Source organism: Macaca thibetana, chromosome 13, assembly GCF_024542745.1.
Source record: "Macaca thibetana thibetana isolate TM-01 chromosome 13, ASM2454274v1, whole genome shotgun sequence".
Classification (NCBI taxonomy): Eukaryota; Metazoa; Chordata; class Mammalia; order Primates; family Cercopithecidae; genus Macaca; species Macaca thibetana.
Genome location: NC_065590.1, coordinates 13,044,129 through 13,062,286, shown reverse-complemented (window position 1 = coordinate 13,062,286; position 18,158 = coordinate 13,044,129). Strand labels below are relative to the sequence as shown.

The 18,158-nt window shown below is 45.2% G+C and overlaps 1 protein-coding gene and 1 pseudogene across 2 annotated transcripts; both read right to left on the bottom strand.

Annotated features, from left to right (window-relative positions):
- Positions 1 to 3,855: 3,855 nt before the first annotated feature.
- On the bottom strand, positions 3,856 to 8,838 carry TEX37 (testis expressed 37). Of its 2 annotated transcripts, none has more exons than XM_050754233.1 (4): positions 8,665 to 8,838; positions 7,801 to 7,837; positions 6,967 to 7,059; positions 3,856 to 4,395 (listed from the first exon to the last, which is right to left on the bottom strand). In XM_050754233.1, the coding sequence occupies exons 2-4, from the start codon at positions 7,825 to 7,827 to the stop codon at positions 3,973 to 3,975; spliced, it is 543 nt and encodes a 180-aa protein (XP_050610190.1). In that variant the 5' UTR covers positions 7,828 to 7,837; positions 8,665 to 8,838; the 3' UTR covers positions 3,856 to 3,972. The 2 variants fall into 2 exon arrangements, with proteins under 2 accessions (XP_050610190.1, XP_050610189.1); XM_050754232.1 differs by having other exon boundaries at positions 8,691 to 8,838.
- A 2,605-nt stretch (positions 8,839 to 11,443) lies between these two features.
- LOC126933822 (probable ATP-dependent RNA helicase DDX23) lies at positions 11,444 to 16,533 on the bottom strand (annotated as a pseudogene).
- Positions 16,534 to 18,158: the final 1,625 nt, after the last annotated feature.

Genomic DNA, 18,158 nt, shown 5'->3' with positions numbered 1-18,158 from the left:
TAGTAGAGACGGGGTTTCTCCATGTTGGTCAGGTTGGTCTTGAACTCCCAACCTCAGGGGATCCACCGCCTCGGCCTCCCAAAGTGCTGGGACTACAGGTGTGAGCCACCACCACGCCTGGCCATATATGAAGTCTTCTAAAAAGTTGATCTCACAGAAATAGAAAGTAGAATAGTGGTTACTAGAGGCTGGGAAGGATAGGAGGGGAAGGAAAATAGGGAGAGGTTGATTAAAGGATACAAAATTATAGCTAGATAAGAGAAATAAGCTTTACTATTCTACAGCACGATAGAGTGACTAGAGCCAACAACAATTTATCATATACATTCCGATTGCTAGAAGAGAAGATTTTGAATGTTCCAAAGATAAAGAAATGATAAATGTTTGACGTTATGAATATACTGGTTACTCTGTATATTAGTCAGGGTTCTCTAGAGGGACAGAACTGATAAGAACAGATATCCTATATCCATATATATATCTTATATATATATTATATATATGGGAGCTTATTATTAACTCACATAATCACAAGTTCCCACAACAGGCCATCTGAGGAGCAAGGAAGCCAGTCCAAGTCCCAAAACTGAAGAACTTGGAGTCCACGTTCGAGGCCAGGAAGCATCCAGCATGGGAGAAGGATATAGGCTGGGAGGCTAGGCCAGTCTAGTCTTTCCACGGTTTTCTACCTGCTTTATATTCTAGCCAAGCTGGCAGATGATTAGATGGTGCTCACCCAGATTAAGGGTGGGTCTGCCTTTTCCAGCCCACTGATTCAAATGTTAGTCTCCTTTTGGCAATACCCTCACAGACACACCCAGGATCAATACTTTGTATCCTTCAATCCAATCAAGTTGACACTCAGTATTAATCATCACACTCTGATTAGACCACTACACATTGCATACATCAAAACATCACCAAGTACCCTACAAATATGTACAATTATTATGTGGTAATTTTTTAAATAATTTTTTAAAAAGAAAGAAATCAACCAGGGGATGATACAAGAGATAGAAAGTAGGCATGAAAAAATACTTTAATAAAATGTATTATTGCCCAAAAACAGAAAAACAAAAATAATTACAGAATTCAGTGTGAATTTTGTAAATATGTGCACAAAAGGTCTCACTGACTATCTCAGGCACTGCTCAGGGTTCATTCATAAGATAGGAGCATTATTAATGCCTCTTACAGATGAGACAGTTGACGTTCAGAGAGATTTTCTAGAACATCCTCAGCTAGAAAATAGTCAATTAAGGCATGGGTGAAGCCTCAGTTTTGTCTGACTCCAAAATCAAGATTTTGGCCAAGTGTGCTGGCTCACACCTCTAATCCCAGCATTTTGGGAGGCCAAGGCGGATGGATCACCTGAGGTCAGGAGTTTGAGACCAGCCTGGCTAACATGGTGAAATCCCATCTCTATTAAAAATACAAAAATTAGCTGGGCTTGGTGGCATGCACGTGTAATCCCAGCTACTTGGGAGACTGAGGCAGGAGAATCACTTGAACCTGGGAGGTGGAGGTTGCAGTGAGCTGAGATGGTGCCATCACACTCCAGCCTGGACAATAAGAGTGAAATCCTGTCTCAAAAAAACAAAAACCAAAATAAAACAAAAAGTCAAGATTTTAACCTTTATCCTGCCACCCTGGCATCAAAATGTTAACAGTAGTTATCACTGAGTAGTGGGATTTTATAGGTGGTCTCCTTTTCTTCTTCCAAACTTTTCTTCACTTTGCAATATTTTCTACTGAAGGCATTATTTTATGCTAGAAAAAATATTATCACATTACATATCTAAAATTTCATAATTTTAGAGCTTATTTAAGATGGTGCCCACCATCTAAATAACTTGTAGGATTCTGTCTTACAGAAATAAAAACATCAATAGGTAAGGATATATGTTCATGAATAGTTATCACAGCACTATGTGTACAGGAAAAACTGGAAAAGCATGACTATCCACTAATAATGAAATTGTAATACATCAACATGCATCAATTCAATGGAATATTAGGTAGTCATTAAAAATAATTAGATCTGTAAGTGGGTGGGAAATCAGCCTGCAGAGTATTGTGTCCAGCCTGGCTACTCCAAAGTGCCCTACGGTCCTGCAGCATTGGCATCGTGCATGTTCTCACTCATCTGTGGAGTTTTTTAAAAAGTTGATCTCATAGAGGTAGGAAATAGAATAGTGGGAGCTTGTTGGAAATGCAGAATGTACACCCTAGAACTACAGAACCAAAATTGCATTTTAATAAGATTCCCTAGGGGAAACACTGGTGTACAGTATGATCCCAAAGCAAAAGATTTCTCATGCATTGTGCAAAGCTGGATAGTCACAACCAAAATCTATCTTCTCCTTCTAAACTAATAAACCCCTCATTTTTAGCTGGGAACATGGCCATCCAAAATAAAGATTATACTTCCCGGCCTTCCTCAGAGTTTGGTAAGGCTGTATAATTAAGCTCTGACCAACAGGACAAGACAGTAAGTGAAGAATATCATTTCTGCATTGTGCGGCTAAAAGAAAAGTATCTGTATCCCCCTGGTTATTCTTTCTGCTAACTGAAAAATGTCAACAACTGAATCAGCCACTATATCAGTCAGCCTGGGCTGCCATAACAAAACACCACAGACTGGGCAACTAAAACAACAGAAATTTATTTTCTCACAGTTCTGGAGGCTGGAAAGTCCAAGTTCAAGGTCCAGCAGGGTTTGGTCTCTGGTGGGGGCTCTCTTCCTGACTTGGACACAGCTGCCTTCAGAGCGTCCTCCCATGACCATTCCTCAGTGCATGTACATGGATAGAAAGATCTCTTTCTCTTCCTCTTCTAATAAGGACGCCTATTAGAAGAGGTGTCCTGCTGGATTAAGGCCCTACTCTTATGCCCTCGATTAACCTTAATTGCCTCCTAAAAGCTTTATTTCCAAATACAATCACATTGGGGGTTAGAGTTTCAACATATGCATTTGTGGGATACATAATTCAGGTCATAGCATCCACCTTGGACCTAGAGATGAAGCCACAACAAACATGTTCTACCCTCCTAACTGTCTACCTCTGAACTATTAGGCAAGAGAGAAATAAACTAGCATGTTGGTCAAGTTACTATGTTTTGGTTCTCTTTGTTATAGCCGCTTAACCTATTTCCTCACTGACTCATACGTATGTATGTTTACGTGCATTCCACTAAGCAAGAAGAAAAGTATGAAACAATGCCCTTTAAACTGTTGCTGTTGATTGCTACAAGGCAGGAGTGATGGATAAACTAAAATAAGAATATTGAGGGGAAAAGTTATCCAACAGCACCTCACGTTTTGCAGTCACAGCCAATATCTAGATGACTGTGGGAAACACACTTTTCCCAACTTTATTAATAAATGCTTAAAACAGTAAGAATCTTTACAATAGGACTCTTCCCCCCTCCCTCCACCCGCCCGAGACCAAGTCTCACTCTGTTGCCCAGGCTGGAGTGCAGTGGCGTGATCTCAGCTCACTGCAACCTCTGCCTTCTGGGTTCAAGTGATTCTTGTGTCTTAGCCTCCCGAGTAGCTGGGACTACAGGTGTAAGCCACCACACCTGGCTAATTTTTGTATTACCATGTTGGCCAGGCTGGTCTTGAACTCCTGACCTTAGGTGATCCACCTGCCTTGGCTTCCCAAAGTCTGGGATTATAGGCATGAGCCACAGCACCCGGCCAGGATTCTTAATTATAATGAAACATGACACAAATTTCAGTTCTAAATACACACTGATTTCCCCTCCCTCCCTCTCTTCCTCTCTCTGCAATGGGCATGCTGTAGCCCAGGGCAGCCCAGGGAGAGAGGTAGAATGAACATGATCCCAGGGTCCCATTGCAGTTGGAACATCCTTCCAGTTTTATTTTCAGTTCTCCTCTCTGCACTCCAAGGTCGTAGGATTTCCACATGCCCTTGGAAGAGCCTTTGGAAGGTATTTTCATCCTTCCTACTGGTAAAATGGCATCAAGGGTCCCCACCGGTTCAAGATAGGGACCTTGACTATATGGTGATGAAGACAGGGACACCCTGGCAGTAGCAGGTAGCCTTTGGCTATCTCTGCAGCAGGCTGGTGCTTGGGATCCAGGAGGCACGGAAAGTCAGCACTCCGGAGGAGCTGGTTGGGGTCACCCTGGGCCAGGTGCAGATCGTGGGAAGCTGGATATGTGAAATGGCAGGTACTGGTGAACTTGCGCTCGTCCTCCCATGTGGCCTCATGTTCCTGTGATGGGAAGAAGCCAGGAAGTCCCAGGTCTTTGGCAGTCATGTGGGGTCTTTTGAAAGCAGGGTACCCATCCGTTAGCTTGGGGTTGGGGTTAGGGATGGGCCTATAAAACTCTTTGTCCCGGAGTTGAGCATCGAGCTTTGCCTGCTGTGGAAACAAATCACACATGAATGGAGGGGTGAGAGACAAGAGATGATGTAGCTTTTCTTGGAAGCATCCAAGACAGAGCACACCCTTCTTTGCTTTATTTTTTTAAAACTTTAAATTAGTCCTTGAATGTAACCTATACAGCAGAGGGAATACTGAAATTACACAAAAGAGCTTATAGTGAAAAGTAAGTCTCTTTTCCATTCTCCTCCTCCTTCGGTTCCCATCTCCAGAGACAACCACTGCTATCAGTGCTTTTTGTGTCTCTCTAGAAATATTTGATGTGCATATAAACATGTATGTGTATATCTTCTTCCCTTGGTTTGTACAGAAATGATGAATATTATATTCCATTCCACACTTTGCTTCCATTAAATAACATCTCAGAGATTGATCCATCTTTGTTTGTTTAGATCGTCTTTTCTCAGTGGGGAAACCTCAGGACAAGAAAAGATTTTTAAGTAATCTTGAAAAGAGAAAATGATAAAGGAAAAAACTGATAAATCTAACTATATTAAAAATCACAATTCACACTCCCTGAAATATTTAGTGCAAAGACAAACCACAAACTGGAGAAGAGTTTATCCACATATATAACTGACAAATGAAAAATGCTTAGGGCCAGATGTGGTGGCTCACGCCTGTAATCCCAACAATTTGGGAGGCCGAGGTGAGTGGATCACTTGAGGACAGGAGTTCGAGACCAGCCTGGCCAACATGGTGAAACCTCATCTCCACTAAAAATACAAAAGTTAGCTGGGTGTGGTGGTGCACGCCTGTAATTCCAGCTACTCAGGAGGCTGAGGCAGGAGAATCACTTGAACCCAGGAGGCAGAGGTTGCAGTGAGCCGAGATTGCACCACTGCACTCCAGCCTGGGCAACAGAACCAGACTCCTCAAAAAAAAAGGAAAAATGCTTAGAATATTTTTTAGAAGTCCTACAAATTAATAAGAAAAAGACAAGCAACCCAGTAGAAAAATGAGCAAAAGACATGAACAGACATTTTATAAAATAACAAATCTCCATCAACAAATGAAAAGGTGGCCAACCTCATTAATAGTCAGTGAAATGAAAATTATGACCACAGGAAAATATGATTTTGCACCCACCAAACTGGCAAAAATTAAAATATCTGTCAATACCAAGCAATGGCAACATTGCAGAGCAACACAAGTAACCGTCTCCTACTGGCTATAATGTAAATTGGTGTGACCGCTCTGGAAAACAGTGATTTTACCTAATACTCCATGACTAACAATTCCACTCCTGGAATGGATAAACACTTGAACATTAGGATGTGTCTTATCTCATCTTCAATGCAGCATTTGGGAGTGGGAAGAGTAGGAACAAAGCGCCCAAATGTCCACCAATAAGAAGGGACAGTTACAGAAGAGACAAATACAGTACACTGTGGCATATTCACGCAATGTAATACTATGCAGCAGAAAATGAATAATACGCCATAATGCTTAGCAAAAAGTGACAATTGCGGAAGGGTACAAATTCAATGTGTAATAAAGTTCAAAAAGGCAAAACCAAACAATTTGTTTGAAGGGATATATACGTATAAGGTAAAATGAGTTTTTAGAAAAACACACAAGGGAACGATTTTTTGGGGGAGGGATAGAGTTTCGCTCTGGTTCCCAGGTTCAAGCGATTCTCTTGTCTCAGTCTTCCAGACAGCTGAGAATACAAGCGTGCACCAACACGTCAGGCTAATTTTTGTAATTTTTGTAGAGACGGGATTTCGCCACATCGGCCAGGCTGATCTCAAACTGCTGGCCTCAAACTCCTGGTCTCAAATCCCTGGCCTCAACTCTTGCCTGCCTTGGCCTCCCAAAATGCTGGGATTACAGGTGTGAGCCACTGCAATTGGCCTACAAGGGAATGATTAACCACTTCTGGAGATGGGAGGAGGGGTAAATCTGTGGGCTAACCAAAAGGCTACAAGGTACTGCTACTGTTAATGTGCCATGTTTTAAGCTGTCTGTAATGGTTATATCGGTGTTTATCAGTGTAATTTAAACTGTAAATGTGTATTATTTACAATCTTTTGTATGCATGATATATATGATGTACATTTGAAAACTTACACACATGGCCGGCCACGGTGGCTCACGCCTGTAATCCCAGCACTTTGGGAGGCCAAGGCAGGTGGATCACGAGGTCAGGAGTTCAAGATCAGCCTGGCCAAAATGGTGAAATCCCATCTCTACTAAAAATACAAAAATTAGCCGACGTAGTGGCAGGCACCTGTAATCCCAGCGACTCGGGAGGTTGAGGCAGGAGAATTGCTTGAACCCGGACAGGCGGCAGAACTTGTAGTGAGCCGAGATTGTGCCACTACACTCCAGCCTGGGTGACAGAGTGAGACTCCGTCTCAAAAAAAAAAAAAAAAAAATACATACGCATACATGCACATGCACATAAAAGATATCTAAGTCACATCTCCTGGCATTGGATATTGTTCTAACAAGTGTCCAAATGTCCACATTTGTAATACAAATGAAGCAATAGAGGGAATTTCAGTGGACAGTTGATTGAATGACAGGACTTGCATGCCTTCCTACCTCTTGCGGCGTGACCCTGGAGTATTTGTGCTTCCCGTAGGGTTGATAGTCGACCATGTGGGAGCTTTGGTATATGTCTAAATCCACAGGGTCCTAAAGCACAAGGAGAATATGAAACAAGAGATTCCCCCTCGTCACTCCTCCGCTTAAAGCCATTCAATGGCTTCTTGCTGTTTGTAGGACAAAGGCTGACTTTGGGCCTGACATTCAGAGCCCAGATGATCTGGCTGTGACTCACTTTTACCATCCCACCACCTTCCTGCCCTCTCTACTCCAGCCTCACTTCCTCCCGCTCGCATGGGCCTGGCATGTGCTTTTTCCTATCTCCTGATAGAAATGCAAGTTGCCCTCCTCACAGACTAGCAAACTCCTATCTATCCTCCAAGACCCAGACTAAACATCTCTTCCCCAAACATCTCTCCCACCCTTTTATTCTCTACCTCCCAAGAGTTAAACCCTTTCCTTGTTCCTCACAACCCTCCACAACAGCACTTACAGGGTGTACTGTGATGGATTTAATAAAGTACACTAGATCAGGTTTAGTGTACTTAGACATCTCTGCAGTCCCAAAGCCCAGCACAGGGCCTGGCACACTGTGGGTGCCTAATAAGTGCATGCTGAGTAAATAACTGAACCCTCAGAAAATTATAAAGAAGAGAACTCAGTTCTCTTCTTCTTGTACAAAAAACCAAAAAAATAAAACAAAAAAACCCCAAAACTATCATTCCAGAAAGATGAGAAGGAGGAGCCTTAAGGAGCCTGGCCCTTCCAGGGGCTTGCTGAGGCTACCCAACTCTGAGACCATCACAGGGGATAGTAACCCACATCACTCACCTGTCCCGGGTATTTCACACCTGCCATGGCAAAAGACCTAGACACAGACAAGTTGTTTAGCCCTGCTCTGCCACAGACAAGGAAAGCAGCCACTATCTTCAAGCTGTGCCAATGCAGCATGGCTGCCCCAGCTTTCTTAGCCCACTCCTCCCCATCTTTCCTGGGGTCCCACCCTGCATGTCACTCCATCATCAAGGGGTTGGTGGTGATACCAGGGTCCCTGGGGCAAAAGGGCTGGAGCAGGACTCAGGAAGAATGAGGGTTGTGTAGAAGATCACATTTACTGATCAGGTTTACTGTTTGAGAGGTATATCTGATCCTAGGGCAAGTGAAGTGCTGGTAAATGTTTAACAACCATGTTTTCAGGGAAAATAGACCCTGGGTTTATAGCATCTGCTAATTTCTGTGGTGTAAATGCTCCTATCGTGGCTCATTTCAGGCTATCAACATAATATCATTGGCACTGAGTTGCACAGATATGCACAGGATGGGCTCTTGTGAGCCAGTATGAACTGGCTCCAGCTCACATGTTCCTCTGAACCAGGCCTCAGCACTCCCCCTGGATGGAGGAAGGCCCAGGCCTAGGACTCAGAGCCACCTTTATTCAGAGGGGAGTATCCAAGGTGAAGAAAGTTGCGAGACTCTGCATTCCCAGCTGAATGACAGTAGTTTGTAGGCCTAACTCCGACCCCTCCCTTCCAGCCCTAAAGTCCTAGCAGGGCCCTCGCTGCACAGACTGCTTGTGTGCATGGCCCCCTAGATCCTTGAGGGGTACTCCACTGCATTCCCAGGGAACCCTCCCCTAAGCCCCACTCCCTTCAGCAGACAGTGGCCCAGCAGGGTGGTGCTCAGATCTCAACAAACCCCTGTGTTCCCTTCCTTTTGCTCACAGACAGCTTCTCTCCTAGGGCTGGGGACCAGCTGCCATGCAGACACAGCCGACCCTTTCTTCTGCCAGGGCAAGACGACGCTCCTGCCCTCCCACCTCCAGGTGCCCTTGCCACATGGAGAGTCCTGTTGCTGTGTCCCACTGCCACGCCTGTCTTTGAGTTGAGCCCTGACCTATGATGAGGGTCCCTGTCATTGTGAGGTGGGTGGGTGGGTGGCTGCTCGGGCTGCCTGCAGGTCAGTTCCCCTGTCCCTGGCTCACCAGAGCCAACATGAGTCCTGGCAGCACTGGAAGGTCTTGGGGACCAGTGCTTTCTGACACTCTACAGAATCTCTCTATTCCTAGGAGAGAAAGGTAAATAGAGCCCACGTGGTTTATAACATCAGACTGTGTGTGACTAAATCCACTTCGCACCATAGACTGCCACCCAGGCCTCGGTTGCCTGACAGGCTGGCTCAAAATTGTCAAAATGTCATACTTTTTGACATTCATAGTGTGTGGCTACAATAAAAAAAATATATACAGAAACAAGCTTTGGTGAGGATATGGAGAAATTAAAACCATATGATTTAGCAAGACCACTTCTAGTTATAAACAAAAAAGAATTGAAAGCAAGGACTCAAATGGATACCTGTACCCCAATGTTCACAACAGCATGATTCACAATAGTCAAAAGGTAGAAACAACTTAAATGTCCTTCAGAGATGAATGGATTTGGGATATATGTACAATGGAATATTATTCAGCCTTAAAAGGGAGGCCAGGCGCAGTGGCTCATGCCTGTAATCCCAGCAACTTGGGAGGCCGAGGCAGGTGGGTTGCCTGAGGTCAGGGGTTCCAGACCAGCCTGACTAAATTGGAGAAACCCTGTCTCTACTAAAAATACAAAAATTAGCCAGGCGTGGTGGTGCATGCCTGTAGTCCCAGCTACTCAGGAGGCTGAGCCGAGATCACACCACTGCACTCCAGCCTGGGTGACAGAGTGAGACTCTGTCTCGAAACAAAATTTAAGGAAAAAAAAAAAAAAAGGGAAGGCAATTCTGACACTTGCTACAGCATGGATAAATCTTGAGGACATTATGCTAAGTGAAATAAAGCAAAATAAGCCGGTCACAAAAAGACAAATGCTGCGTGATTCCAGTTCTGTGAGGTACCTAGAGAAGTACAATTCATAGAGATAGAAAATAGAATGATAGTTGCCAGAGACTGAGGGGAGGAACGGGGAGTTATTGTTTAATGGATATGAAGTTTTTGTTTCAGAATATTTTAAAACGTTCTGGGAGGCCGGGCGCGGTGGCTCAAGCCTGTCATCCCAGCACTTTGGGAGGCCGAGACGGGCGGATCACAAGGTCAGGAGATCGAGACCATCCTGGCTAACACGGTGACACCCCGTCTCTACTAAAAAATACAAAAACCTAGCCGGGCCAGGTGGCAGGCGCCTGTAGTCCCAGCTACTCGGGAGGCTGAGGCAGGAGAATGGCGTAAACCCGGGAGGCGGAGCTTATAGTGAGCCGAGATCCGGCCACTGCACTCCAGCCTGGGCGACAGAGCGAGACTCCGTCTCAAAAAAAAAAAAAAAGTTCTGGGAATGGATGGTGGTGATGGTTGCCCATTGTGAATGTATTTAATGCCACTGAATTATGCACATAAAAGTGATTAAAATGGTAAACTTTGTTATATATGTTAAATTGTATATATATATTTGTGTATGTTATATATTTTTGAGTAATTATATATAAATATGTATATTTAATTATATATTATATTAAACATATATATGTTATATATTATATTATATATATAATTTTTAAAAATATTCATGTATTTCTTTTTTTTTTTTTTTTTTTTGAGACGGAGTCTCGCTCTGCCGCCCAGGCTGGAGTGCAGTGGCCGGATCTCAGCTCACTGCAAGCTCCGCCTCCCGGGTTCACGCCATTCTCCTGCCTCAGCCTCCCGAGTAGTTGGGACTACAGGCGCCTGCCACCGCGCCCGGCTAGTTTTTTGTATTTTTTAGTAGAGACGGGGTTTCACCGTGTTAGCCAGGATGGTCTCGATCTCCTGACCTCGTGATCTGCCCGTCTCGGCCTCCCAAAGTGCTGGGATTACAGGCTTGAGCCACCGCGCCCGGCCTAAAAAAATATTCATGTATTTCTTCTCAGAACATACAAACTTATCTTCTCAGAGAATAGAAAACAGAGATTTCACTCAGTGACAAAGATGGACACAGCCAGTTCACCCTGTCCCCCCATCTACTTAGAAAATCCCCTGCGGGAGGGGATGCCTAGAGCACACAGCACCCCTTGGTGCGGGGCTGTGCACAGGTCTAAAGGCGCTCGACTTTACCATCCAAACAGGAAAACAGCTGTCCAGATGACAGGAAGATTCCACTGTCCGTAATCTTCATGGTGCCAGGTCCCCTGGGGCATCTAGGGCAACGATGCTGCTGCAGTTTATACAGTTACACAGTCAAGTCTGTGCCAAAGGAGGTCCCATCAGGCAGCCAGGTTTCTGTTCAGTCTGGGCAGCAATGCCAAATGGCTGCCCCCATAGCCTGGCATGAGCTGATGGCCCAGCGCAATCCCAAAGCAAAGAAGGGCAGAGCTGGGCCAAAAAGCTGTGGTAATTTCCTCTCCCTGCCTCCAACAGCGTTGTCTGCTCCTTTTGCAGCCCCACACGCAGGCCTCCTGACCTGAGGGTCTGGGCTAGCGAGTCTGATTGTTTTCCTAAGCCCCCATAACCCAAGAATGAGGACCTGGAAAGAGGGATGTGAGGTTTCTGAAGAACAGGCATCAGGCAGCTTCGGAGATGCCCTCAGCCCACAGGAAGAGTGCTGTGTCAGGCAAAGATGGTCTCTTTCCAGCACTTCTTGGTGAGGATGGTGCCTGGCTTATGTTGGGCATCTGGGTTGTTGGCTAGTGGAAGACACTGGGCTTTCCAGGATGTCTTGCTTCAGCTCGTAGAACACAGCAGAGTCCTCTTTTGTGAGGAAGGTGATGGCCACCCTACTCTTGCCTGCTCGTCCCGTGCAGCCAATGGGGTGGATGTAATCTTCAATATTTTTGGCCATATCATAGTTGACAACCATAGACACATCTTGGATGTCAATACCACGACCAGCCACATCTGTAGCCACTAAAATATCCTTGGCCCCAGCCCTGAGGTTGGGATTTGAATAATCCACCTTCTTTAAGGGACACCTCCTCCATAAAGCTTTCCTTTATCTCACTAGGTGCCATCATAGACTCATTTATCCAACCAATATTTACTGAGCACTTATTTTGTGTTTGGGCATTGTTCTGAGCTTTATAGACACAAGAATGACAAAAATAGACGGAAATCTCTGCTTACATTCCAGTGAGATGAAAACACAGGCCGGGCGCGGTGGCTCAAGCCTGTAATCCCAGCACTTTGGGAGGCCGAGACGGGCGAATCACGAGGTCAGGAGATCGAGACCATCCTGGCTAACACAGTGAAACCCCGTCTCTACTAAAAAATGCAACAAACTAGCCGGGCGAGATGGCGGGCGCCTGTAGTCCCAGCTACTCGGGAGGCTGAGGGAGGAGAATGGCATAAACCCGGGAGGCGGAGCTTGCAGTGAGCTGAGATCCGGCCACTGCACTCCAGCCGGGGCGACAGAGCCAGACTCCGTCCCAAAAAAAAAAAAAAAAAGAAAACACAGAGCAAACACAATAATAAGTAGGTCACCCTCCATAGATAGAGAAAATAAGCCAGGTGATGCACAAGAGAATGACTAGTGGCACTTCAGATGCGAGGTCCAAGAAGGTCTCTCCTAGAGGATGATGTTATAGTAGAGATCTGAAGCATGGGAAAGAACCAGCCATGCAAAGATCTGGAGGCTGATTCCAGAAACAGCAATCAGCTAGTGCAAAGCCTAAAGGCAGGAACCACTGAGAACAAGAAGAACGAGCCACGTGCCTAGAAAGAAGTGAATGATGGGCAAGGTCAAGAGATTGAGTCAGCTGGAAATCTCTGGCATTCCTCTTCTTTCTTTAATGGAATGCCAACTTCCCCTCAGAGAACTGCTTCTTGCCTTTCTTTGGTTTGAGTGTGTCCACAGAATTCATGTGTTAGAAATTTAGTCTCCAGCATGGCAGTGTTGGGAGGTGAGGCCTTTTAAGATTCAAGTAGGTGGTTAAGAGGGATTAATGCCGCTTTCTTGGGACTGCGTTAATTCTCGCCATAGTGAATGAGTTATTGCTGTCTCAGGACTGGATTAGTTACCCCAAGAGCCAGTTGTTATAAAGTGAGGCCGCCCCTTATGTTTCACCACTTTTGCACACACTCACTTGCCCTCCCACTTTTGTACCACGTTATAATACAGTATGAAAGGCCTTGCCAGAAGCCGCTGCCATGCCCTTGAACTTCCTGACCTCAAAAACTGTGAGCCAAATAAACTTCTGGGTTTTGTTGTTGTTTTTGTTTTTTATAGAGATGGAGCTTTGCTCTGTTGCCCAGGCTGGAGTGTGCAATGGCACAATCTTGGTTCACTGCAATCTCTGCCTCTTGGGTTCAAGCAATCCTCCCACCCCAGCCTCCTGAGTAACTAGGATTATTGGCATGCACCACCACGCCTAACTAACTTTTTTTATATTTTTAATGGAGACAAGGTTCCACCATGTTGGCCAGGCTGCTCTCAAACTTCTGAACTCAATTCATCTGCCCGCCTCGGCCTCCCAAAGTGCTAGGAGTACAGGCGTCAGCCACCAGGCCCAGCCTTAAACTTGTTTTTTATAAATTACCTAGTCTGTTGTATTCTGTTATAGCAACAAAAAATGGACTAGGACACTCCCGTTTGGGGATCACATGGTGTGGGTGGTGCTGATCGTACTCCAACTCTAAATGGGCACATTGCCACCAGAATATTCCACTCTCTAGGCAAGAGTGATTGATCCAGGGAGAGGCTCATGATCCAAGCTGGACTGATGAGTGCCATCCCTAGCTCTTGGGAAGGAAGAGCTGAAACAGCAGGCACTAAGAACCATGTGAGCCTCAAGCTGCCTGAAGCCACTGTGTAGAGAAAGTCAGGCCAATAATAAAATCAGCACAAAGAAAAAAATACCCGAGAGATAGAAACAGCAATAGCATTTTGACTAACACTGAGCCCCTGGATATAACCATGCCTGAAGTTTGACCTACATCTACACCTCGCAGTTTATGTGAACTGGTACATTCCCTTTCTTACTAATGCCAATTTCAGATGGGTTTCTGTAACTGTCAGCTGAAACAATACCTACAAATTCAAGGTTGGAGAGCTCACATAGTTATTTCTCCTAACGATGGGATTCTTGAGGGAAAGAGCTGGATCTTCCTTTTTTTTTTTTTTTTTTTTTTTTTGAGACGGAGTCTCGCTCTGCCGCCCAGGCTGGAGTGCAGTGGCCGGATCTCAGCTCACTGCAAGCTCCGCCTCCCGGGTTCACACCATTCTCCTGCCTCAGCCTCCCGAGTAGTTGGGACTACAGGCGCCCGCCACCGCGCCCGGCTAGTTTTTTGTATTTTTTAGTAGAGACGGGGTTTCACCGTGTTAGCCAGGATGGTCTCGATCTCCTGACCTCGTGATCCGCCCGTCTCGGCCTCCCAAAGTGCTGGGATGACAGGCTTGAGCCACCGCGCCCGGCCTGGATCTTCCTTTTTATTACTCAGTGCATGGACACTTAAGTGTGGGGATTTAAGAAGTGCTTGTGAATTAAATAAAACTGAAAGAGATGGCAAAGGCTAAGGCAAAGAACAGAGTGGCCACAGGGATAAGAGTAGAGGGGACAGCTGGGGCATAACAAGTGATTTTTGTGACCCAAGTATGTCTTTTTCAGAAAAATATTACCAAGTACACTTTTGGAGTCCTGAATTCAAATTCGGATACTTGCTATCCTCATGTCTTTGAGTAAATCATGTAAGATTAATAAAAGGCAGTCTGATCATCTGTAAAACAGAGGTAACATCTACCTGAAAAGAGCGTAGCAAGTCAACAGATATGTCTATGAAGGTGCTTAGTGTTCTTCATACCAGTATTTGCACCCATATTTTTTGAGTTCCTGCTGTATCTCAGGCATTGTGCAAGGGCCTGGAATTATGGTAATGAAATAAAATAGAAATGGTCTCTGTCCTTATGAAGTTACAGTACGGTGGCAGATAAATATTCAAATCATCACACAAGTGAGTCTTTCATTACAATTTTGACAAGTGCCATGAAGGAGAAATGTGGAGTAGCGGAGGTTGATCCAGTCTTGGGATCTGGTCAGAGAAGACTTGCCTCAAGCAATGACATTTTAACTCGGTTCTAAAGGGGAAGGAGAGTTCTGTTCACTGCCCTACGGCAGGAAATGGACTTCCCAAGTGTAGGAGAGAAGCTGCTCTGCTGGAGCAGAGCCAGGAGGGACAAGGGCAGCTCCAGATGAGGCTGGAGAGGAGATGCTACCTCATCAAGCAAGGTATGGGAAGAACTTTTGACTTTATCCATTGTAGGCCACTGGAGGAGGAGGAGGAGGAGGATGATGATGATGATGATGATGGCTGGGACAGTTGGATGAGACGGCAGTTGATATGGAGAGAAGTGAGTAGGTTCAAGAGACGTTAGGAAAGTAGACCACATAGGATTTAATCATTATCAGGAAGAGGCAGTGGCAAGACAGAGTAGGTTCAAAAAGATTCCCAGATTTCTCAAATAAGCCATTGGAACTTGATGGTCCTTTGCTGAGGTGGGAAGGGCAGAAGGAGGCATCAGTTTGGGAAGTGCTATGGTTTCAATATTTGTCCCCTCCAAAATTCATGTGGAAATTTAATCTTCTATGTGGCAGGATTGAGAGGTGGGGACTTTACAAGGTGACTGAGTCATGAGGGCTCTTCATGAATTAATGAATTAATGGGTTAGTGGAGTAATGGGTTATCATGGGAGGGCAACTGGTGTCTTTAGAAGAAGAGGAAAAGAGGCCGGGCGCGGTGGCTCAAGCCTGTAATCCCAGCACTTTGGGAGGCCGAGGCAGGTGGATCACGAGGTCAGGAGATCGAGACTATCCTGGCTAACATGGTGAAACCCCGTCTCTACTAAAAATACAAAAAACTAGCCGGGCGTGGTGGCGGGCGCCTGTAGTCCCAGCTACTTGGGAGGCTGAGGCGGGAGAATGGCGTGAACCCGGGAGGCGGAGCTTGCAGTGAGCCGAGATCACGCCACTGCACTCCAGCCTGGGAGACACAGCGAGACTCCGTCTCAAAAAAAAAAAAAAAAAAAAAGAAGAAGAGGAAAACAGACCTGAGCTAGCACGTTAGCATGCCCAGCCCCTCACCAGGTGATGCTCTGCTCTACTTTGGGACTCTGAAGAGTTCCCACCAGCAGGAAGGCTGTCACCAGATACGGCCCCTTGGCCTTGGACATCTCAGCCTTTGTAACTGTGAGAAATAAATGACTTTTATTTATTAATTACCCAGTTTCAGATATTCTGTTATAAGCAACAGAAAATGAACTAATGCCAGGAATAAATCTGTGAGTGCAGTTGGGATCATATTCCAGTTGTGGAGCCTGTGTGGTTTCCAAGAAGAGGCGCGTAAACACCATGAGCAGAAGGGTTTATAGTTCAGAGAAGAAAGTTCTGAACATGTTATACACTCTGGAATTGCTGGATATGGGTGGTACTTGAAGCCAACAGGGAGGATGGACAATATCCCTAATTTAGGTACTGTAGCCTCCCAAGTAGCCCTGCAGAGCAACACTGCCCTGACACTAACAGGTATCCTGTGCCTCCCAAATGGAGCGTTCAAGGGCAGCAGAAGGGAAATCAGGCCAGAAGGATGATACGGTCACTGGCACTTGTGCTCAGGCCTTGCTGGTCCATGTACTCGAGCCTCTTTTTAACCCCCTTTGTGTGCTACCTTCACTGCAGTCAGGTTTTTTTTTTGTCTTTTTTCCTTTTTTTTTTTGAGATAGTCTCACTCTGTCACCCAGGCTGGAGTGCAGTGACACAATCTCGGCTTACTGCAACCTCTGCCTCCTGGGTTCAAGCGATTCTCCTGCCTCAGTCTCCTGAGTAGCTGGGATTATAGGCATGCACCACCACGCCCAGCTAGTTTTTGTATTTTTAGTAGAGACGGGATTTCATCGTGTTGGTCAGGCTGGTCTCAAACTCCTGACCTCATGATCTGCTCGCCTCGGCCTCCCAAAGTGCTGGGATTACACGCGTGAGCCACTGCGCCCGGCATGTTTCTGCAGAATCTCTTAGCTTCAGTGCCAATGCAGCAACGTTAGTGCAACAAGCTGCAGGAGTGGCAGAGCCCTCAGCTCAGCCACCCGCTGGTTCTGGCAGTGTGGACAAGTCACTTCGCTCCCAGGAGCTCAGTGCCCTCTTCACTGAGATTGAAATCCTCAATGCCTGCACAGGCTTCCTCCACCCCAGACGACCACATAGTTACTGAACTTTGAGTGAGCTTGCCCTGAAACACTGCGAAACATGTTGTACCAATTTTTAAGTTTTTACAATGCAATACATGTGACTTTTTCTGAAGTTCAAAACGGGTAAATGTTTTCATGGTTCTCATTTTCTCCTTTAGCAGCAGGCAAGGGAGAATCTTTCCCTACATTTGTAAGAGATGAAAAATAACCCAGAAAGCAAATCCTGCTTTTGTTTTTTTAAAGTTTAAATCACATCCAAATTTTGGGTTCAAATTGTGTAAGGTAAGATAAACCAAATTATATTATTTAAAAAAAAAAACACTCATATAGAAATATGAGTGTATTTCTAGAAGCATGGTTATGTTAAAATAAACATTATTTTAAAGGATGCAAAAAAAGGTGTATGGACAAGATCCAATAAACAGGTTATACAAAGCAGGGGCACACCAAAGGCCCTCAACAGGCATCATTCCTCCTTCTCCCCTGCTACCTCCAGTGAGGATACTCACCTCTAAATCTAAATATCTATACTGAGAAAATAACCCCATACATGTACAACAGGGTTAGATGTGAAAACTAAAGAAGAAAAATATCAATTACTTAACACCTAGTCTGGTATGCTGTAGGAGTTAAATTATCGTAACCTTCATTCATTCGATGGAAATAGGAACAAGAACACCCCAAAAGTCATCTGAGAGTGACTCCCACATCTCCTACCATAGCCTGGAGAGAGCTGGGCCCCAAATTTCGGCCTATGCAAATTCAGTATGTTAATATTGTTAAATCACAGGAGGAAATTCTTCTCCCCAATCAGAAGCCCTCAACTTCCTCTAGGTTTATATTAAAGGGATTACAATCCATTTCCTTCCTAATACGGCTAATGCGCTATGGGAAGCCCTCAGGCCAGGGATTAAAGCATTTATGCCTTTAATTAGGAGCAACCCTTCCCTTAGAGCCTGAAACACAAACAGCAGGTCGACACTACAAAGGCCTCCTCCCCAGCGCAGTGGGGATATTGCTCCCTCTCCAGGAGCCTGGAGCCTCCAAGAGCTTAGCAAACACTGCCTTTCC

Excerpts from the sequence above, each read along its gene's own strand:
- TEX37 (XM_050754233.1), bottom strand. The coding sequence starts at position 7,827 with ATGGCAGGTGTGAAATACCCGGGACAG. Across the intron at positions 7,060-7,800 it reads GTGTGAAATACCCGGGACAG|GACCCTGTGGATTTAGACAT; the intron begins GTGAGTGATGTG and ends CTTGTGCTTTAG. Across the intron at positions 4,396-6,966 it reads CCAGGGTCACGCCGCAAGAG|CAGGCAAAGCTCGATGCTCA; the intron begins GTAGGAAGGCAT and ends TTGTTTCCACAG.